Source organism: Ammospiza nelsoni, chromosome 14, assembly GCF_027579445.1.
Source record: "Ammospiza nelsoni isolate bAmmNel1 chromosome 14, bAmmNel1.pri, whole genome shotgun sequence".
NCBI lineage: Eukaryota > Metazoa > Chordata > Aves > Passeriformes > Passerellidae > Ammospiza > Ammospiza nelsoni.
In genome coordinates this window covers 13,448,216-13,472,041 of record NC_080646.1, presented here as the reverse complement: position 1 = coordinate 13,472,041, position 23,826 = coordinate 13,448,216, and the positions used below count along the sequence as shown (strand labels likewise).

At 38.1% G+C, this 23,826-nt stretch overlaps 1 protein-coding gene across 9 annotated transcripts in view; it reads right to left on the bottom strand.

The window, feature by feature from the left end:
- Positions 1-23,826, bottom strand: part of TCF12 (transcription factor 12) — a 159,488-nt gene that overhangs the window by 68,072 nt on the left and 67,590 nt on the right. For all 9 annotated transcript variants that reach the window (XM_059481975.1, XM_059481974.1, XM_059481978.1 and 6 more), the window contains one exon: positions 1,487-1,551. In XM_059481975.1, the coding sequence (XP_059337958.1) occupies positions 1,487-1,551 (65 nt within the window). The remainder of the gene's footprint in view (positions 1-1,486; positions 1,552-23,826) is intronic.

The window sequence follows — 23,826 nt, the reverse complement described above, 5'->3', positions numbered from 1 at the left end:
AATTACAGTGATGTTTAGATAAGGGACCAGGGAAACTTTCTTAAAGTAATTACACTTCAGTAGTTGAAAACAAAACCCAGGGTGGTCATGCAGCCTCTTCCATCTCTGGACTTTTTTGAGAACTGACCCCATGAAGCCTCTGTCAGGGACATGGCAGCTGATTCTTCATTTAGATTGTAATCACCTCTCATGGTCACTTTGGACATTCTCTATGACAGATTTCAAACACTGTGGCTGCGATGAGAGCTGCATTTTAAGCACTACTATGCATTCAAACAAGCAAACAAATCAAAAAGATTCAGAAATCCCAGCACAGTCCAAGCTAAATGAATTCGAATGCTGTCAGATTTACCTGACAAAACCAAACTAAAGTCCAAACTGTAACTTATCACATGAATTTACTTGGAATTAAACTTTAATTGAAAGTTAACTCTATGTTCATTTTTTATTTTCCTGAATATAGAACTAATACAAATTTACCTACAGTAACATTTTCCCCTCGTACTAAAAATTTTAAGGGAGATTAAATAGTCAGAAGCTTATCAAAGGGATACATCACTTTTTGTTCTGTGTTAATAGAAACAAAGATGTATAAGATTGTAGGGTTAAAAAGCAATATGTAAAAAATTATTATTAAACAGTACTAGATAGAAACAATCCTAAATATACAGAGATATAAAAGGATTTTTCTCACTGAGAAACTGAACAACAGAAATTATACTCATTAGTGCAAAGCAGAGTGGAATTTTTTGCAAAGTTCACATAAAACCATTTCCCAATACAAAGCATTTATTTAATGAAAGAGTAATGTGGAAATTAATTTGATTCCAAACTAATGCCAAATTTAAGTTATTATATTTAAATAGAGTACATACAGAGTTATTTCAACAATAGTAACTACACTAATACAATGTTTTACTGTTTGGACTGGCAGTAATGTGAAGCCCATAACTCTCAGGTAAAGAGCTATACTGCTTTTTGGGAGAATGTTGCTGAAAGCTCACCCATACAGCTACAAATGGGTCTTTGTTTGCCACATCTGCGTTGCAGAGAAGTAGTAAAGGCTGTGAGAATGATCCTTTCTTAATAGGGGAAGCACTGCCACATGGTGCTGCCCATTCACACTTCCCAAGCTACTAGTTAAAGACTGAAAACCGAGATGTCAAACTCATATGCTAGATGTTAGAAAGATACTTCTGAAAATATCAGCTCAAAGGAAATAGTCACCTACAGTAAAATTAAAAAATTATTCCTCTTTGAGAAAATAAACATAAATTAATTTCTTAGAATTATAAACATACTAGTTATTTAAATCTTTATCAACAGACACTGAATGTAATCACATGCTAATTATACTTTTTAAGCAGTCAAACTTCCTGTGCATTCAAAACAAACTTTTAAACAATGATCAAAGTATTCTTAGTCTGGCTCATTAAAATAGCATGAAGAATATCATCACTCTGAAATGAAGAAACTCTGTACTTACTTGACAGCCAGGCAAGCCTGTATCCCTACCATACAGTGGAAATGGACCTCTGTCAGAGGTTTTTCCTAAAAGAGAAAGAAATTTAAAATTTGGTTATTTTTAAAATCTCCTAGACATCCACATCAGTTGTCCTTTTATGCAATTCAGAAAATCTATTAGCATCGTAATAAATTCACAAACATTAAGTTGCATGAATAAAATCAGGTTTTTATATCTGTGTTTAACATGTTCAAACAACACTACAATGATAGATGACATATTTACCTAATTAAATTCCTTTTGTAACCAGTCAGATACTATAAAATATTCCTATTCAGTATGTTTAAATACAAAAGGCAAAATTCCATTTTATTTCCATTATTAACAAGCAAAGGTAGAGATACTTTTAGACATTTCTCCTTCCTACATGAAAGTAACACTTAGCTGGCATCCATCTTAGACAATTAATATACTGAGCAACAAAATCAAACCACATGAAAATCAAACAAAAATCTCATTTAAAACACTAAAACTCACCCTTAAACCACAGCTGATTTATTCAGCTCTTGGCACTCACCCCTAAATCTCTTTTTGTTTCATGTACAGATCAGCAGGCACCAAACTCAAGCAATACAACTGGGCAAGACAGCAAATGCAATTTTTGTGGGTAAGCAGCTCATAGAGAACACGGTGCAGAGGCTGCCTTCTGATGTTGCTGCCTCAGGTCACAAGACATTAGCAATGGGTTTGGCAGCTCCAGAAAATCTATTTAGTGCTGTATTTGTTAGGTATGCCACCAAAATGGCATGTTTGTATATGAAAACTCAGTGTGCAGCTTCTCCAGTAGAGCTCAGAAGTTTATCAAGCTACACTTTGAAAAAAATCTTTAATAGAAGCCCACGGAACAATGCCAAGCATCAGACACTCATCAAGTTTGTGTGTAACAAAAAGCACCAAGTGCATGTGCCTGCCCTAATTACAGCACAGTCAGGGCTCAGAAAAACCCTGTACCACCACTCAGAGCCTTATCCAAAGGCAAGCATTAATTAAGCAGATCTACCCATTTGAAAATGAATGCTATCTCGCCCAACTAGGCACTCCCTTTGCAAATGATGTGTGTGTTATCCTGTCCTAATAAGAAGAAAAAGTAGCCTCTTTCACATTCCCATTTCAGTGATAAATAGCTCCATGTTATTGCAATTGCACTTCAAGAATAGGACTTCCTTTGCTTTTTTTGATTTTTCTCTCTTACTGCTAGAAATCCCTAAATACAATTTCATAAGAGGAAAATCTAAAGTATGCTTTCTGTTCATTTTAAAAGTGCATCTTGTGTAAGCAGGGAGGACGAGGAAGTCTGAATCTCATGGAACAACATCTCTGCAAGGTTATCATCATGATAGCTACCAATGGTATGGTCAACAATAGTTTGCTTGAAAAATGGCAGCTCTGCTGTAACAAAGGGAGAAAAAAAGTTAACATTTTTCTGCTGAAGCAATTTGCTCCTAACAATCTATCAAGCACCAAGCAAATAAAATACCTAGCATGCAAAATTATAAGTAGTAGGATGAATCATGCTGTTCATTTTAAACCAGACTCAGCACTTTCTTTCCAGAAAATGAGAATCTCATATCACATGATAAACAACTTTGACTGAAGCATGCAATATTCCAGGCAGGCTTTAAAACAAATATTTGTACAAGAGTCAATTACAGAGGCTAGAAAAATTATGATTTAAATTATGGTTTGTGCAGCAAGCAAGAAATTGTTAGATAAGAATGCATAAAATCGTGTTATTTAAATGTCATAATTTTTAAAGTATGGCAGATTCATATTAAAGGAGAAAAGCTTACTCCAACAGCCCAACCTAAAGTAAATTTGGTTTCAAGAAGTGACCAGGAAAAGTCAAAGCTTTCTGATGCTGCAGTGCCTAAATATTTATCAAAAATTAGCTGGGCAAATTAACATTTAATCTGAGTTCAAATGCCCTAGCTTTTCAATGAAGGGTTTGGAAAACAACCCAGGATCAACCATGAGAGGGCCTTTCACAGACAGTCTCCCAAACACATTCCCCTTTCAAGCACTCTCAAACCTGCAATAGTGTCATAATATTCAAGGTACACATTTTTTAAACACCCAAAATGAGCAGTCACACACTACAGCAACAGCCACAGTCAAGTCCTGCTCCTGGTTCCCTCTCAAACCATGGAGCTGCACCCTGTGGTCCCTGGGTGGGACTGGAGCAGGGTCAGCAGCTTGATCTCTACGTGAGCACAGCACAAGGATGGGACAGAGGAGGGTGGGGGATCCTGGGCACCATCAGAGCACATCTGAGAGCAGTGAAGCCTCTGAAGCCCCAGGGAGAAAACACCAACGTTTCCCAGCCTGGCCGTATCACAGGACAGCTTCACTTCCAACACAGTGGAAAGGTGATAGAGAACAGATTTCAAACTGCTGTTGTCATCTCAACACACTTAGCTGCTCCAGCCCAGGCACAAAACCTTTGTAAGCTAATGCCACAGGTGATGTTTACTTCTCAACAAAAAGAGAAAATACTTAGCACTACTTCACAAGTACTTGGAAGGTGGCTAATGTCAGGTGTGAGAAGATGACACTTCCTGCATGGCTCACAAACAGGTAGGTCCCACACACTCTGTGATCAATGCATGGGCAGTCTCCAGCATCCAATGAAGTTCATAAACATGGCCAAATGTATCAAAGCAGAATCCCTTTGGTGGTTTTCAGCTTATGAAGTACCTTTCTTATTTACTCATACTCTCTAGAGATTGACAGAAGAGAATAAAAATGTAGAGGTTAAAGTAAAACCCCAAATTACTGGAGTCCCAGTGCTTATGAGAACGCAAACTCTAAAAATAATGACACTGAGAGCCAAAGCAGACCCTGAAATGACTTGCAGGCTTACCCCACAAGATTTGCAGCTGAGTCTGTTATGCCCTCTCTCAGGTCTTGTCTCAGTCAGTGCCCACTACACAGACAGCAATAGTCTCCTTTGCATTGCAGCTGCAAATTCAGAAACACCAATGCTCAGCATTTCAGGGACATAAGGACACTTATCACTGTGGCACCCGACATTAATTAAAAGAAGGAGAGCAAAAAACACTATAAATTACAAAATCGTTGTTGAACATTAATTAGAAGAAAGAGAGCAAAAACACTATTAATGACAAAATCCTTATTGAACACTTTCATTTGCACAGGTTTGTGCAGAGATGGAGGTAAGGCAGTGTGCAGACTTATCAGCTGGGAAGGTAAAGCAGATGCCCAGATGAAGTTTATTTCCTCTTCAGATCTGATTTTATTTTCACACAACAAAAAAGCTAGATGCTGCCATTTTAAAAGCAAAATCCATGCCTTGCTTACAAAGTAGCATCATGGTAAACTTTTCTTCAGGTTACATCCTAGTGGCTCCAGAGTTGTGCACTCCAAGCTGATTTGGAATAAAGCAATAGACATTTTTAAAAAATTGAGCTGCTTATATGCAAAAATTATACATTTGCACAGGTCAATTCACAAGGCATTTGAATCTTTTAATAACTTGGAATTCATGTGTCTTGTTGGGCCTTGGGGTTTTTTTTTGACGTTTCATGTGTTTTTATCACAAAAAATCTCAAGGACCTAGTCACCACCTAACAAGCTTAAAGTTCAGGGACTATGGAGTTAACAGAAACCCAACCAAGAAAATCCCACTAGACATTTTGAACCACAAATATTTCCCAACTGCATAAATTTAAAACCCTGACACATTCTCTAGCAATTCAAACATTAATAGGCATTTAGTAAATAATTTTTTTCTCTTGCAATCACTTGTCTAAATGTGATATGCTCACAACTTAACACAGCCTATGAATACCACACGAGGAATTGTCTTCCACAATCCATCTATACTATAACAGCTGTGCAGCCTAAATACTCTGAACACAGAAGGAACTGAAACAGCAAGATGCAAAGTGATAGTGAGCTGAAAACAGCACTGCATGAACTCAGCTGAGGACTACTTCAGTGATTGTGCTATAAATGCCTGCCAGTATCAAACAGCCTTTTCCCACTGCTTCTAGAAAATGCTTGGCTTATGAGAAGATGACAGAACTCTCAAAAAATTATTTCAATTCCCACAGAATTAACCCTTTACAAACTGAAGAGCTGTCTGTGCATTGCTAAGAATTTGTGTGGTTGGCAATATGGAAAGCAACAACGTCTTTTAATGAGCAATGTTTATCATCCAGCATGAATGCCACAGTGACCACAGCTGGCAGCTGCTCTGTTTGTCAGACATGAAGTATGTCTGCCCTACTTGTACAGAGAATCTGCTCTAAGTGAACACTGAAACGTGTTTTTACAGTTTCTAAACATCATTTCTTCAATGTAACACTTTAAACTGGTCCCCACAGATAGCCTACCCAAAAATCAGCTTATTAACTTTGTTGACAAGTTTGAGAACTTCTTTTTCTTTTCAAGTTATTAAAGTGGTGTTTTCAGTTTAATATTTCAATTCAATTCAGTTAGAAATCAATTATCAGACTGCTTTCTCCCCCTCCACATCCAGCAAAGTATGTGTCTTTGTTACTCACAGAATGAATACACTCAAATAATTTTTCATATGCAGATCAAATGTAACAAGGAGCAAGCTGCACAAGCTACACTGGCACATACAAAAGATGCAAGAAAAACCTTCAACAAAATAGATATTTTGCTACTAATCAATATTGCTTTCCAAATTACCATGAGGCAAAAAGTACACAAGGTTTATAGAATAAGATTCTTGTAGGTTCACTCTTTATTTCTTTAAATTTTGCTGGCATTAGAAATTCTTATTCAGCAATTATTCAATACAGTAAAAAAAAAATTATATTTGGTTAAAACACAAATCCATCTCTGCTCCTAGGACTTGGTGTGTTGCCTTCTTTGAGGCAAGACTGACACATACAGCCATAAAAATTTTTACTACATATCTATGCATTTCCCACGGCAGCAGAGGAATAATTTCTTCCTTTTCTACTGCTATATAGCCTACTCATTAATAGAGGCTGTCCCAGTTTTAGTATCTTCTGTCTAGCACTTTAAAGACCTGTAATGCACACATGTATATATTGTGAGTACATATAAAAATACAACACGCATTTTTCCTTCTGATACTCGAGCCCCAGAACTCCTGGAAATGAAACAGAGATCTGGAGCAACACAATTAGAAGAAATGGTTTAAAACAAATGACCTCCTATTCTCTTCATGACAATGTTTAAGTATTATTGGCTGATGTGTGCCAAGCATGCTGCTGGCTGCACTGAGGATGTTTAACAAGCCAGTGCCAACAAGTGCAGCTGCTGGACTTGCAGCACCCTCCTCCTGTTCATTCCAAGCCAAATTACTCACTCAGCTATGAACAATGAAGCAGCAACACAGAAAAATGCCAAGTGCAAGTGAGATTAGTGATAAACTACAGGATCCCTACAGAGGTCAGTGATTAGCAGGTCCCCAGCCGTAATCACTTTCCTAACCCAGCCTTTATCTCATCACTGCTCCATCTCAGTTCAGACTTCTGACTGCAGGCAGCTCCTCCAGTCAATATCCCTCCAAGTCTTGCAAACTCAGCCACGCTCACACCTTTTAATAAAGCAGTCAAACCTACACAGTACAGAATGTCTGCAAACTTGTAGGACACATTTTTAACCTGAAGTTTAATAAGTAATTAATACACAATAAAATCCTATTACTGCAGAATTTTAATAAAGTAACAGAAGAAAAACAACAAACATACTTAAGCCAGAAATGCCTTGCCCAAATTTTGATCAGCAATGCAGTCTCATGATAAATACAATGATCATGATAAAAATGGTATGTACAGACTGCAACTAGTGAATAAATGTTGGTTTTTTTCCCCCCATACTGCGACATCTTGTAAGACCAATTTTCCCAGACAGCAGAAGTAAGTATTTTAGCAAAACTTGGGTTTAACACTACAGATTTGCTCCCTCCTCCTTTTTTGGCCAAAATTTTGCAAGACTGAGATCCTACAAAACTAATGATTATCAAGAAGTAAGGGCTGTGATTCTAAATGAAATTTATGGGATTTAACAGTCCAATCTCAGGTCTGCCAGTAATCTCCTAGGATTCTCCATGCCATAAATTCTCATTTGTAAGAAGACAGCATCATACTTTTGTTATCAAGTCCAATTACTTATTTGGAGCAAGAACTGCTTTTCACATCCAAATAATCCAAAATGTGAAAAAACTGAAGCTGGAATTACCTGTAATCAACTTCCCATTATAACTTTTGCAATTTAGGCACGGATACTGAATTATTGCTTTTGTTAACATTTGCACAAGATGATCTGGAAAAAAAACATTCAGTTTGCTTTCCAAAGACTAAAAAGATCAGAAGCTTTTATACTTACAGTTGTGTCGGCATTTGCAGATGTCTTTCACTGTGAAAATTCTACTGATTGAACCAACCAGGCAATAAATCTTTGAGTATATTTATAAAGATGTTAAACACAGAAGTCAAGGGATTTCTCACAACTTGTTTAACACAATATTTTTTTTTAAATAATGTCAGTGTGTGAAGAGGTACTAAAGAACCTGCTTCTCAAAGACATGCCTTTGACACTTCCATCCCATTGATTTGTAAGTACATCTAAGAAAAGATGGAGTATTTTGTCAGTTTGCAGATCACTGCACAGATCTTGTGCTATAAAAACAATTTATTAATGTTCTTATGTACTTCAAATACACAGGAGGTAAGGGTGGACTAAATTCCACATTATATTTGGATTGACCCTATGAACTTGTAATTTATATGCTCATGTCAACTAGGAACATTTCTATTCCAACAGAGGCTGATCCATGAGGGCTCCTTCCCCAGTACTATTCCTGTCCCTCCACTTAGCAGGTTTACTCTGAGCTGAATAACAAATCAAATGTTTGCAAGGCTAAAAGGCACTGAAGGCGCTGGCAGGAAGAATGCACAGCAGTAACTGAGGGAAGAGGGAGGACAAACCTGAAGAAAGAACTTTCTTTTCTTCCTCCCCCAAGCATATGTGGGCAACTATCTGCAAACCAAATAATTCCTGAAGAGCTGTTCCATGCACTTGCAAATCCTCACTACTATGTCTACCCCGGGCTAACCTCACCATTATCAATGGTAGCACTCTATTAACCCATGATGTGTGCTGCACATAGAGAGAGCACCCAGTGAGACACAGATTAAAAATGTACTAAAAATGAGGGAGATCAGGGATATAGAATATCCAGAAAACAACAACCAAAGTGAGTTTGCATGTGAACACATAGCCATTCCACACTGCCACCATTTGTCGTATACATTTACTTAACTCACCTATCCATCCCTTGTTTTTCTAGAGTATCCAAGTGTCTTCACTTTATCAATTTTTTTTTTTTTGTCATCTTCCCCACCTCATCCCCAAGGGATTTAGCTGAAATTCTTAAGTAACTAGCAAAGCTGCTACTTAGAGTTAACTGAAAAGCATCCCTTGCTCTCCTGGTGTGGAATTTGTCCCAGATCTAAGGACAAAAATTACTCAGAACGTCAATTACATTCTTAAGTCTAAAGTCAAGAGGATTTTTTAATTGGAAATGAATAGAGAATCCACGCTTTACAACAAAATGCTACACCTGTTTCCAATTAAAAGATTATTTTGGTGACACTACTTACTACAAATTACTAGATTACTTCACATATATATAAGTTCTGCCAGTATCTACAGCTTCTCTTACTATCCAAGATCTGTTGATTCTCATTTAATATGAAAAGTCAGCTTGTCAACAAAGAAAGATTCCCCCCTTGCCCATTGTGTGTATAAACACAGGCACAAACACCACAAACATTTATAACCATCTTCCACAAGGCAACTGCATACAATGGACCTGTGCTGCAGAACTTCTGATAGTTCTTACTTGAATGACTTGCATAACCTTTTCTAACTTCACCCCTCACAGCCATCTCAATTGCAGAGACAGAGGTCTGCAAAACAGGAATTTTCAATCTGTCGGGTCCAGACCAGCAATAGCTGCTAAACTGACGACAAAACAAAACCCAACAAACCAGCAACAGGGAAAAAACCCACCCCAAACAAAAAATCAATGAAATAAAACACCCCACTAAACCACCCAAAGAACCAAACAACACAGGAAAACAATATAGAAAACCAAACCCCAAACACAAATTAGATGCTATAACACATTTTGGAAGACAAAACATGTTAAGTGTTTCCTGAGTATTACTTCTTCTAGAAACAATTCCCACAGGTACCACAGAATAACCAAGTTACCTGTTAAAACAAGAGGGGGAATCCTGAGGAGATGGTGCCTGGAAGGAGCCATGTCCTGGTTAGGGGCTGGAAACTCCTGACTGTTCACATGCATTACATGAAGGTGCATCAAGCCAAAAGAACATGAAACAAAACCCCAGAAAGAATAATTACGTAGTCTAGAGTAATGCAAAGCACTTCAAATGCTAGGAGCTTAGAATAGGTGTTCTTCTTTTAGTACAAAAGCAATATTTACAGTATGGGACTTTGGAATGTCCAAAAATTGAAAACAATCCTCCCAAGCCCTGAACCACTGATGGTAACTGCACAAGCCTGCAGAAATGCAAACTGGTATTGCATCTACACAGAGAATGAACTTCTAACTATCCACTGAAAAAACAATCAAACCCACAGATCTCTCTAAACCATCCCTCATCTGTAGGCACCTCACATCTCCATGTATTAATGAAAACACCAATGCCTTACTGCCAAGGCACCTCCAGGATGAACACTGGAGTTTTAAATAACAGATTATTTATAAGAGATCATAACACATGTGGAAGAAACATTAAGAACAATAACCCAAGTGCAGACATAGTCAAGGTGATCATAAGTCTCAGGTTTAAAAACACCATGGAACAGGGGGAGCTGCTCAATGCACTAAAGACAAAACCTTCATATATCAATCAATCCTACCTCTCTGCTTAGCTACACATGCTTTACAGAGGCTTTAAGTGACCTAAAGCAGATAAGGAAAACATTTTTCCTCAGCATGTTAAGAATAAAAGGAATGCTCATTGCAATATTGGTAATTATTTTATAGAAATGGTGACACGAATAAGAATGATTAAATACTTTCTATTACAACAGCAAGGAGAATGTAAAAGCAATTACTAATGCTCTGCACATCTGTATCAGCAGGTCAAGGTATCCTGACTCCAAAAGGATTATTTTTTTTTTCAAAAATATATAAAGCAAGGGGTTATCTCAGATATTAAGGCTGGTTTTTACTAAGTCTTAGAATATTCATAAAGTGCAAGATCTCTGTAAGAAGTTTCATTTTGTACACTATTTAAAATAAGTAAATGGGATTACCTAAACTATTTATTCCCCTGATAGCAATTCGTAAATAATGACATCACTGAAATGGAATTTTATTAATAAAGAATTAGTAGGCTAATGGCAATACTCTTCAATCTGATTTTGTGGGAAAGGTGTGTTTTTTCACTGTAAGATGGCACAGTACACTATCAATGTACCTCAGCTTTGTAAGTTATGTGCATTGATAACAAACCATTTGACAAAAAAAGGCTACATTTAAAAAGAATTTTTTAAAAGAATAAACTTATTACTTTATTGAAATAAGAATGCATTAAGGGAGTGAAAGTTAGGCATCAGATAATGTTTTAAATGCAACCGGAAACACCAACATGACTCAAACCTCACCCCTAGCTTTAGGGGTTTTTACCTTTTTTTTTAAGTATCAGCTTGTCAATCTGAATGCGTTACCGGAAATTCAGAGCTGGCAGATTGAAACAAATGCAGACAGCTCAGTGGCGTGCTCTCAACTGCACTCTGGGAAGCAAACTGCCTCTTATTCAGCCACGTGCAGGACTGAGACAAGGCCCTGCAGTCTGGAAGTGGATTTCCCCTTCAGGGGGAGGGTAGGAGCTACAGAAACTTTCCACATTCCTCCATTATCCCAGCCCTTCCTGTTGGCCTGCCCCAGCACCTCTGCAAAAGGCATTGTGGCCTTGGCAAATCCCACAGGGAACCTCCTGAGGTGTTGACTAGAAAAGGCCAAATGTCCACCCTGGTGTTATGTGGTGATGGTCCCTGAAAGTATTGCAGAGTGAAAATCTTCCTTGTAAGCCTAAACAGTATTAATGAGTGAAAGTAAAACCACAAGGGCTTTATATCTTTCTATCTATTTTACCTGCTTGTACTTCAACTCCCTGGACTATAGAACAGGTTCTGTGTATTATTGTGCAAGCCTTTTATACACAAACAAGGATTAATTTCAAAGACATTTCCCATTTCATATCTAGCTGTTATCTCTGCTGTAAGCTTTCAACTACACTTGATATCAAACAGTCATAAACACTTATAAAACACTTTTCCTGATCCTGTTCTGAGTAACTCATCTAAGTCTCAGCATCTGAAGCACCTATTTTACTTCTCATGCAGTTTTTTCAACTTAAATTTACCTTGTTTTTCACTCTCCCTGCATTTATAATTCTGTTATTACCAACTATACAGTGTATATGGAACCTTTCTTGCTTAAAGTCTTTATCAGCTTGGAGGAAAACACAGGGCACACCCTGAAACAGTTTTTACAGACTGTAATTTCAGAGATGCAGTTGGCATACTTGAAGGCAGGACCACCATTCAGAGAAACAGAAACAACCTGGAGGATTGGGCCAACAGGAACTCATAAAATTCAACCATAACAAATGTAAAGTTCTGCACCTGGCCAGGAGCAGCCCCTTGCACCAGTGCAGGCTGGGGTCTGGGAGGGGCAGCTGCAGGAGAGACAGCATGGGCAGGGCAGAGACCATCCACCTCTGCCCTGCACACCTTACACCAGACCAAAAATATTGCACCTAATTTCCAAATCCCCAATTAAAACAAAACAAAATCCCACCAGCCCACAAACACCAACCAACCAAACCTAAGCCAAAAAGCAATAAATAGAAAGAATCCCAGTGCTTTCACTGGATGCAAGGGTTTCTTTCTATTTACCAGTATCACATTCATTCTAAAATCCTGGATTCTGAAATCCTGCAACTGGCAATTCTGCCCCCACCTTCCATCAGGTCATATTACTTCCAGTTTCTTCAGCTTACTTTTGCAATTACTTCAAATACCTATTTTTTCTGTATTGGTTTCTCTTTACCTCTTACACACACTTTCCCCTCAACACCAAAACTTAGTGAACTAAGTTTAAGCTTTCCAATTCAACTGAATTAAGTCCCTTAATTATTCATTACATACTGGTTCTGCAAAAATGCTCATGCATTTAAAAACCCACACAACACTGATCTGTACCTCTTTCCTTCTATGCCCATGAGAGCACTCTCTTCGATATCCGGTCTCTGCAATGAGTTTATGATTTGCACTCTGCTGTACAAAACAGCAAATGATTCTGAATGATGACCAAAACTATCCTTCCTTAGGCAAGCCATTTGGAGAAGAGTCATAAAAAGGATTAAGACTGATATTGAAATATCTGGGTTTCTGCATTTCTTTAAATTAAAAATTGTATAGTTAAGTAAAACATGGAATCATTGTAGGAGTTCAATGCCACAGCTGTATCTTGGAACTTTCACTACCTCTGTGTTTATTTAATTCACACATATATTCTAATTTTAAAAAACCAAAGCAGTACCGAGGTCATTTAAATTGCTGCACTTTTACTTCTAGGGTTATATTCACAAAGTCTATTTTAAGAACTGCTTTGGAAGCAACTGATGTTTTATGCAATGAACTGCTATTTTCCCAGATGAATAGAATATCCATTCTTTGGCTCACAGTTTCCATGACACTAAAAACAAAACATTCATCGGCAGCAGCTCAGTGTTTGATGGTAAATGCAGCTGCAGCTCACAACAGCTCGCAGTGTACCTCAGCCCGCCACAGCTGAACGGAGGCACTGTATTTCCCCAACGCAATTTCATTGTTTTACAGACAAGCCTTTTCTTGCCAAACTCAAACATTTCAAATCCTGCTGCTGTTCTGTCTTGAAATGAAAAGTTATTTAATTCTGTAAGTAATGATACTAATGCTAAGTCTTCCAAATTACCGAACAAAGTACATAACCAGAAACGCAGCTTCGGTGGCAGGAGCATCTGCCCCTACAGTCTAAAAGAAATTTTTTGGCCACAGAATTTCAAACTTTCTTCCTTGATACAATTCCAACTCACTTGCTTCAAGTAAGCTGTTGAAAATAAAGTACAGGGGCAATTTTAAAACTGGTAAATGGAGAAAGTCACATGGCAGTCCAGAGACAAGAAATGGCACTGAGCTTTCAGAACTGCTTCCCTCCCCAAAAAGAAGCATTAAAGCATGCATGTCACTTTAGAACAAAGACAGTCTTCTGTTTTAGGGCAAGACACAAGACTTCCACTCACTAGTAATTTAATCCTGCCCCATATTAGCTAACTTTTCATCTGTTTGAGATCCAGTTTATGTATACGGTCACTCCCCTTTTCACACTGGTCTGCACACCGCTGTTAAACAAACACTGAGACTTAATCACATGGGTTTGATTCTGAAGGTCTCATTGAAAACAGGACCTAATCAATACTCCACATTTATTAGGAGTAGATTTAGGCACAAATTCTGTAAAGCAACTAAGCACATGTCTACTTCCAAGTATTCAAATGTTCTAAATTCAGCAGGGACTTCTCATGTGAACTACACACTCAGGAAACTGACAGGGGACTGCAGGCGGATCACAGAGAAATCTGACAAAGGAAAACACATCTCAACCAACTCTTAATGGAGTTCTTAAGAAATTCTGTCAAAACTACTGGAAATATTGAAAAAGTACTAAGTTAACACTAACTCGTTTGCAACTTAACAGTAGTGCTATTTTAAGCTAGACATTCATTTCTGTTTTTTCTATAGAATACAGTCCACCTTGTCTAAGGGCAGAAACAAAGTGATGGCTCGCAGCACGCCGTGGTTGGAGCGGAGGGGAGCCAGCAGCGCCGTGTGGCTGTGACAATGCCGTCCCGGGGAGGAGGGGATGGCGGCAATGCCGTCCCGGGGAGGAGGGGATGGCGGCAATGCCGTCCCGGGGAGGAGGGGATGGCGGCAATGCCGTCCCGGGGAGGAGGGGATGGCGGCAATGCCGTCCCGGGGAGGAGGGGATGGCGGCAATGCCGTCCCGGGGAGGAGGGGATGGCGGCAATGCCGTCCGGGCAGCGGCGTGGGCCCTGGCGCGTTCCCGCTCCCCGCGGCGCGGCCGCTGCCGTGCCCAGAGCGCCCCCTCCCGGTGCCGGGCCTGCAGCGCACGGAAATGTCACCGACAGCGCGGCCTTGCACCGGCGCGGGCCGAGACTCCCCTCACGACCGAGTCCCTTGAAAGGGCAGCTCAGTAAAGAAAAACAGTAGTCCAAAGGCTGCAGAAATATTTAGTAATAAATCATTAGCGAAACAAAAATTAAATGATTGCTCTTTATACCCAAACCATTGACTTCAACTTGAGATTCAGCAGGCCCTTGAGGATCAAAGAGGGTTAGGGCAGCTTACTGTCAGAGGCCGCTGGAATTCACTTGCACGCATTACTCTTCATAAATTTCTATTGATGGCCTTTCTACTGACAACTTACTGGACTTTTATCACATCCTTGCACTAAGCCATTAACAAGGCTGCATCATAAGTGCACTCCCCACAGGCCACTACGCATTACAAGACTAGGAAAAAAAGTGAAGCTTGCTTTTGTAGCTTCTCCAGGACCTGAATAAGAAAAATACACACAGAGTGCAACATTCTTATTGCCAGCACAGCAATTGCACCTTGAGAGAACCCTAGTTCTGGGGTGTAATCTGTGCTGCAGTGGTCACCACTGTAACCCAGGAAGAACATTCAGGTTCTTCTGCAAATAGAGTCCCGCAGAAGTCCTTTGGTGGACTGGTAAATGCCGATACAGGACACAAATGCTACTTCAAAATTTCAATTTTCTTAAGTGTTTCCTGACGGTTTGACTATTTTTTCCTTCTTTTTTTTCCTTCTGAAGCTTAAAAGGAGACAAGAAGTCCAGAATCTGGCAGAAATAGCGAACTCCCCTTACAGTTCCTGGAAAGAATTTTCTTATCTACAGATTTAAATTCTTCAAGTTTATTGCAACACTGGTGTACATTTCCCTATCCTAGTGTTTCCCAAACAGCAGACAATAAATTGAAGATCCACCATCTGACTGGTATATTAGAGATGATGTTTTTGCTCCTTTACATCAAATACAGTGCCAGTTTCATTGAAAATATTCAAGATAAATCCATGTGTTTTCCTGAGACTGTCTTTTTGTAGCTGTAGTGGCAGTAGCAAATAAGGGACTTCACAGCAAGAATACAAGCAGCTATGTCTAAGTCCATAGTAAAATCCCACCTGTTTGTGATTATCACACACACAGCCAGGCATGCAGGGGGAAGATGAATGAACATAGAGAAGCTTTTTCAAGTATAATTTGCAGCATGAAAACCTAAAAGAAACCCTACATCTTAAACTACCACAGATTCTTCATAGGTTCTTCATAGGTCAATAGTTAGTGATCCTTTTTATTGCTCCCTTCTCAAATGCAGATTCTTTATAGATATCTACTTTCTGAAACTTTGGTAATGTCTAAAAATGTTAAACTGTAATATCAACATATTAAGTCAGTGACAAGGGAGGAAGACTGGACAAACAGCACCTATTATAATCACTACCAGCATCTCTCTTGCCCAACCATGAACCATGTCTCATCCATCTGCTCAGGTACTTACCTCTTTTTCAAGAGATAATTGAAAAAAAATAATAAATTCTTATCCATGAGAAAGTGGTTTAAAAAATTACAACAGCTATATTGGATACAGAAGGTCAAACTTCAGTGTCTCAAAAATACAGTGTTTTAAAAGAATCTCCAAAACTGATAGCTAAAAGATGGCTGCTTTTCAGACAGCAAAACACCCAATTTTGTTTGAAGTATAACTCAATCACAAGTGCACAGGAATGCTGAAGCCATGTCATGTAGCTCTATTTGAAATCCTAAATATGGATTTATGACCCTGATCCTTCAAACAGCTACATACATGCTTAATGGGATTATGTCTGCTTAAAGTCTCTTAGATGCAGAAGTATTCATAAAATTAGGACTTACCTTGGGTATGTAGATCAGTAGGACACATTAGGTTTATACTGACTTTTGTTATATTTGTAAGATATTTGGACACTTCCTATTATATGAGGTAAACACAGAAGTAGAATTATTTCAGCAATATTTTCTTTGCATGTATCACAAAAAGCTTAGAAGGATTATTATTTTCCTAAAAGAAAACAGGGTACTATGGGAGCATTACTAAAGCACCAGAAATGCTAATTAAGTGGTCACTTTGCTTATGATAAAAACAGCCTTGAAATAAAAATCAGAGATATGTTTTAAATAGCTTTTTTCACACTATCCTAGAACATTATGTATTTCTAGAACTGGAGCTGTACTGAAATATTCTGAAAAGTGAAAGCACTTGAGATATTATTTCAATAATTGTGTGCGTGAGTGTATAAGTAACAACACTTCACCTATGCACATTTCAGTGTATCCAAACCACTTCAGCTACATACATGCTGAGATTTTTCTTCCCTGAATAAGACCCATTCTTTACCACTTTTTAATTCTTTTTTTAAAAGTCTTCCCCCCCATCAATTACAGGCAGGAAATAAAAAGAAACGCAACTCTTTCATGTAAAGTAAATCCATCTGGATGTTTGCTGCATCCTATATTATAAACTTGTGATCCCCAACCAGAATGAGTTATAGTGAAGCTGCAGGCAAAATTGTCTCCATATACCACAATCCATTATCCCTGTCAAGTTAATGTTCCATGTTGAGCCATATGGCGTGGGTACACACTCAACAAAGGAAATTCCTTAAACTTGTTATAATCAGCACTTACAGTCATCCAAAAAAACTGACATAAACAGCTTTATTGTGTTTTGTTCATTTCAGTTGATATCCATGACAAAAAGAGGAAGCTTCAGGGGGAGAAAAAAGAAAAAAAAAAAAAAAAAAAGAAGAAAAAAAGAAAAAAAAGAGGGAGGAGGCAGTAAAGTTGCAATAATAAAAAGGGAGGGGAAGAGACAGAGACTGCACATTTCATAATTACACAACATTTTCCTTACCAAGTGATTTTCAATTAAAATAAAGCTCAAGACTCCTGACACTGATTTGGTGTGCCAGATTAAGGAGAGACAAAAAACCCCAAAAATCCTACATCAATACCTAATTTTCAAGGTAAACAATACATTCTATACTTTCAAAGTGCCTGACTCATGAAAAAGATTATCAATTTAAAAAAATGTGAATAATTTTTAGTTTTCCTGACTTGGGAAAAAAGGTTTGCCTTCAGTTGTTATACAATTATCTAAAATTTAACAATCCTTCATTAGCAATATGGCAATTTAAGTAAATATCTTTCTATGCATTAAGTGTAGGTCACAGATGAATTAAGGACTCCCAGAAGCCTCTGCTACCTGGCACAACCCATCACATCAAGCCTAAGTCAAGGTACAAGTAGAGCAGAACTTCATTCCAGCCCCCGCAGTGACAACAATAAAACGCTGAGAAAACACACTATCAAATACTGAACTCAGCATCAATTTCTGTTAATTACAGCCTTGTCAGCAACGTGATTATTCAAACAGCTCATGCAAATGTTAATGAGTCCTTATTTGCATATTTATTTTTTCCTTTGTTGAAATGTCATTGATTATTACATTCTACAATGATGAATGCTGCTGATGATGTGCTCTGATATGTAATTAGTCATTAAGTGGAATGAATAGATCAATTATGAAAAAGGAGTGAGATTAAGAAATATCAAACAAGACCGCCCAATGTAACCATAGAATTTTTTTTAAAGGAACTAAAATAATTTCTTGGCATTTAAAGTGCAACATCAGTAGTTTTCAATAAATAAACTACTACTTTCCTGAGGTTAAATAAGATCTTCCACATGCACTGCTGCTTGGGTAATCTAATTACAATAGCAGAGCGCTTTTGTAAAATCAGTAAGAAATCTGCAGTGACATGTAGGTTTTGGGGTTCGGTTGTTGTATCCCATCCCTCCTCCAGTTTGTATCTTTTAGGAGAGCTGCTCATGATCCCCCTGAGCCTCTGTGATCTCTGAGCAGGGCTGAGAGCAGCGCTTGCAGCAGCCCCACTTTGTTCACGAGGCGAAGCCGAGCGCTGCCTTTGCCACTGCCTGCTCCGAGTCCCCAGCCAGCACTCGCGGCTTGTGCATGAAGGGGAAATGGGAGAGAAGAGGAAGGAAGGAAAAAAAAAACCCTAACAAAAAAAAACACATTACTGCAGACCAGATGGGAACATTCCACATGACCAAACCAATCAATCACCTCGGTGGGGCGCAGGTGCAACACAGCCGTGTAGCAACACACCATTTCACAGTCTATCGGGCACAAACACATGGTCACCAATCAATGGCACCCCCAGGACCTGGGGGGGAGGCTCTCTCGAGCCTTACTGGTCCATGCCTGATGACTTCATAATCACACATCATTTCATTCACTGGAGGATACAAACCAGCATTCTAATAACCTTCCCCCGAAACCGGTCATGTTGTGCATATTAATAGAGTGCTGGGTAGAGCTCAAGCACCGGCTCCATGCTGCAATTCGAGCAGAGCCTGCAAGAAGGAAACAACCTGAAGCTAAGAACTTCTGCCCGAGGAAGGAGTCTGCTCAGACCAGATCAATGGCAACATTATTCATTTTGCCAAAATAAACTCTGCATGACGCTCGCACCTTTCACCAAGCCACCCTTGAACAATAGCAAGCAGGCAGAGATAAAGGACAAAGCAGGATGAAAAATCAATGAAAGAATATGCTGCTGGACCTGGTGATATGCAAGACTAAATTCTGAAACAAACAGGAACACCGGTAACAACATCAAAAAAAGAAAAACTATTTTAAAAAATTATTGATATGCTTACCAATGCTTTCAGGGAAAGAAATAATTTTATTTCTTTTAGGCCAAGTATCACAGATTAGTTTTAAAACAAGCAGATAAAGTACACAATGCGCTGTGAGCCCAACACACCAAGACTTGGATCAGAGCACTAGCTGCTTTTGACTAGTTCACACAAAAGGTCAATTACAAATAGTAATTTATGTTTGTGTTATTGATGACTCAGGAATATAAAAAACATTACGGACATAAGGATATGGTGACATTTTTGCCAGAGCATATCACATTATACTGTTAAGTATTCACACTGTTAAAAAGATACTCGGGAAACAAACGTGATAAGGAGCACATCTTCTCTGGGAATTACATTGCACCTTGAGGCCAAAAGTCAAATAAGTTGCAACTGCAATGTAAAAGACTAAACAAATTACTAATACACACATATAATGTTTAGAATGCTGTAAGTGCCCAGGTAGGCCAGACTCCCCCATTTGGTATCAAAGCAAAGAGCTTAGTTTTACTTACGTATTTCTTAAACTGATTATATGAAAAGCAGACACCTCTAAATTTTACAGTTAAAATGTAAAATTTTAATGTAATGTTGCATTATGCAAATGTAACATCTACTGAACCACTCAGTTTTGCTTTTGGGCATAAATTCCTGAGAACTTGAAAAAATAAGTATGTAGGCATGATAAGAGTACAGTTCTTAGGTTGCACTCCAAAGCACTACACGTTGCTTTAGGTCAATGGCAATTCCTCCTGGCCTATCTGGGAGGCTACACAACGGAACTACAGCATAATTTAATTCATTAATACAAGGAGAGAGGAAAAATGTCAGAAAAAGCACACTTTTTTATAGTTAGCATCCAGGTAATCTGGTGATTTGTGGTGCTGCAGGCCTTCTAATCTTTCCTTGACTTCCTCCCTTCTCTATTTCAAAGATCTCAAGGAAATGCACAGAAATATTTATAACAACTCAGAGTCTGGGTATAATTCACAGAACCACAGGGCCAAATCTGAGTCCTGTAATCCAAAACCTACACACAATAAAAAGGTGGCACATTTGGTGTTAGAAGAGCATGAAAGGGTTAAAGAACAAACATGAGTATTATCAAAGGAATATTCACATCCTTTTGCAGAATTATGTTGACCAGAAGCAGAGGAAGTGTTCTCCCTCATTAGAATACAAAAATCATTAATCAATAAATTATTAAATTAAGGGCCTGATGACTGGTTCTATTCCGGGCACTTACAGAATGCTAATTACTGCACTGTTAGGGGAACCTATAGTGTTAAAATCAGAATTTCTCCTTCAATAAGATCCATTTTTTAGATTAAATTCAGCTCCTTTTATTTTGAAAGCTCTTGAAAAGAAATGAAAATGTCATATAATGAATTAAGTACTAATATTCACTACACTTCATATGCAGCACAGGGCAAGTTGATGGCTATGCTACAGACTTGACATCTCTTAAGAGGCAAAAAACTAACAGCTGGTGACATTCCCAATGGAAAGTGCTGGGAGGAGTTTGACAAAGAATGTCATCCAAAATCAAAGTGCCTCAGCAAAGCTTACCCTTACCTGGGAACATTAAGTAATATGGAGAACAAGGGGACAGCTCACATCTCCAGGTCCATCTGAGCACCTCTCTTCCCTTCCCTGTGCTAAAATTCTGTCTGAGTGAAGCCAAAACCAGAGGGAACTCTGGTGGGCAGCATGAACCAGCCACTAAACCTCTTCTAGTGCTCAGACAAAACCAGCTTCTCATCAACAGGATAGGAAAGCAACGGGGCTTGGCTTGCACATGCTTGTGCCATAACTGCACCTTCAAAAGGTTCAGCTCAACACATGGGAACTACAGCACAACAGGATTAAGATTGATGAACAACACTTCAAAAGAAAGGGTATTCCAAGATGGCAAAAGGTGGTGCTGCTTGTGAGCAGGGAATTTCCACAAAGACAGGATGAAATGCATCAGACACACATTTTAGTGAACTTCTGGGAAGAGCTTTTAAAAAGTGCATGGCATAGGTATCAGGGATCTAATTGTTATATAAGTTATATAGGCTGTAAGGACTTCAGGATGAACATGAACAGAATTTAATCAGTTTGTTGTGATCAGTGAAGGAATCATGACAACAAATTTTAATCCCTAAAGACAATGATACATAACTCCTGAACCATTTTCTACAGCAAAGGACTCCAATGAAGCTTTAGTTATATTACAATTCTTATCCCCAAAATACTTAGAAGCAAAGTTATCAATAAAACGTTATATATAATTCAAAAGTATATCATGTATAAATTAGGAAATTTATCTTGCAAAAAGTAGCTTTGATTAATTCATTCACTGAAAATCAGACAAGCACCAGTGTTTAGAAAGAGGATGCTAGAAGTTAATGAACAAAACAGTTATAAAAAACACAAAATCAACCTCATCTTATCAGTGCAGTATCTTGAAATGGATTTCTTTAAAAAGTACTCACAGCATGAAAAATAAGGCAAAATTAATATTTACAATAATCATAAGCAAGAATGTGTGGAAGCTTATGACAGTCAATAGCTCAGACCGAATGAATTGTGCAATTTTTTGAGTGAAATGGTTAAATGGCAGGGAAGCAATGCAAATGTTACACTAACAAGAGACACACATTTGCCCAACATTAAAAAAAGCTTTAAAAGATTCATTCAGTGAATGAAACTTAAAACTGAAAGCACAGCTCAAATTAAGACTCTACTTCCCTCCGTGAAAGCAATTCTTAAAAGAATTCAAATCCAAAGAAAATCTTCAGTGCTACTAAGAATTTTCTTTAACTACTGCAGAAACATTCAAACCCAGCTACATTGAATGCTCTGAAGTTTAGATCCTGCCTAAGTGCTCCCTTCTATCTAATCAGCTATACTGACATTACTCAGCTTTATCCAGGGTCAACAAAAATGATTCATTTTGTGTTTTGCCTAACTGGACTCCTGTGATCAGCTGTTAGCGTCAAGCTGTCTGATTTCCATTCAGGCTTCACAGCTGGATTCATCATAAAAAACCAGAATATTAAACCTTGGGCAAGCATAGCTGGCTTTGACTTCCAAATAAGCATTTTTCTAACTAATCATGATATACTTTCAGGTATTAAATAAGACATTCATTCCAATACAAGTTTTTTTCAATGTGACGCAGACTGCATCTATTGAAGAGCTGCAAATGTAAAGAAGCTAACAAAACCAAAATCTTAATGAGAAAAAAAGAATCAGGACAAGAACCAAGAATTTATCTTCTATAGGTAAAAACCTCCTTGCAAAGAAGTGTTGGAATAACATGGAAAGGGTGGGTTTGTTTTCACTTTTTTTGAAAAAGCTATGAGGAATATTTTGGAAACTTTTCCAGTAGTTACTGAGCTGGTTCTTGAAGAGTTGGTATCTCTTACATCCTCAACAAAAAGGATTTCCAAATTATGACAGAGAGACATATACACTGCTCAGACCTATTTCGTATTTAAAGAATGTTCTTGGTAATGAAAATATCTTTTGCAAGATGGATAGTTATTAAAAAAAAAAAATCAATATCCACAAGGGAAAAAAGGGAAGTCTGTGGAATTTTTTAAAATTTGCATTTGTCATCCAAAAAAGAAAACAGATGAGCAGTTCTCCCATCAATGCTTATTTAAGCAAATATTTGAAAAGGGTCAACAGGACAGAAAGGAGAAAGGAGGTTTAAGTAAGAAAAGGTGGTTCTTTGTCCAACTGCAGAGATGAAATACGGCATCTAATAGCTGGTAGTTACATTGCCACCCCTTTTTAAAATCACTGCTGAATTCTGCTCATGAATTTTCTCAGGGGGAGGAGTAGAGCAGGCGAAGGGCCACATCCTCCTCCTCACTACAACAGACCCTGAACAGGCTACAGAGGGAGTCAGGGACTGATCACACAGGAAGGAGAGAACACTGCAATGGATATTATCATAAAGACACCAAAGGCAAAAAGGCATGAAAGGTAAGAATAAAAATAGGCAGGAAGGGTAAGAATAAAAATAATTAATAATAGTTTTTTAAAAATAAAGCTAAAAATACAATTTACTTGCTGTAATTTGTCACTTCTTATGTCTTATTTTTGATGTATTACTTCTACAGATTTGTCACAACAAAGTGCTAAATGCATGTTGCTTTAGTCCACTGAATATGAAAAATAAATAACCAGATATGAATTTAAGTTTACCTACCACAAATTTTGAATTATTTAAAAAGCATGAATTGCTCTCTAAATCCTAAAAACATTTAAAACCTATATATTCTAAATGTTCTTCTTGGAGTGGTCCCCCAAGCTCACCACAGCAAATTTATGGACCTCTGAAAGGAAACAATCAATCAGATACCTGTTCAATATCTCGAAACTTCAGGTT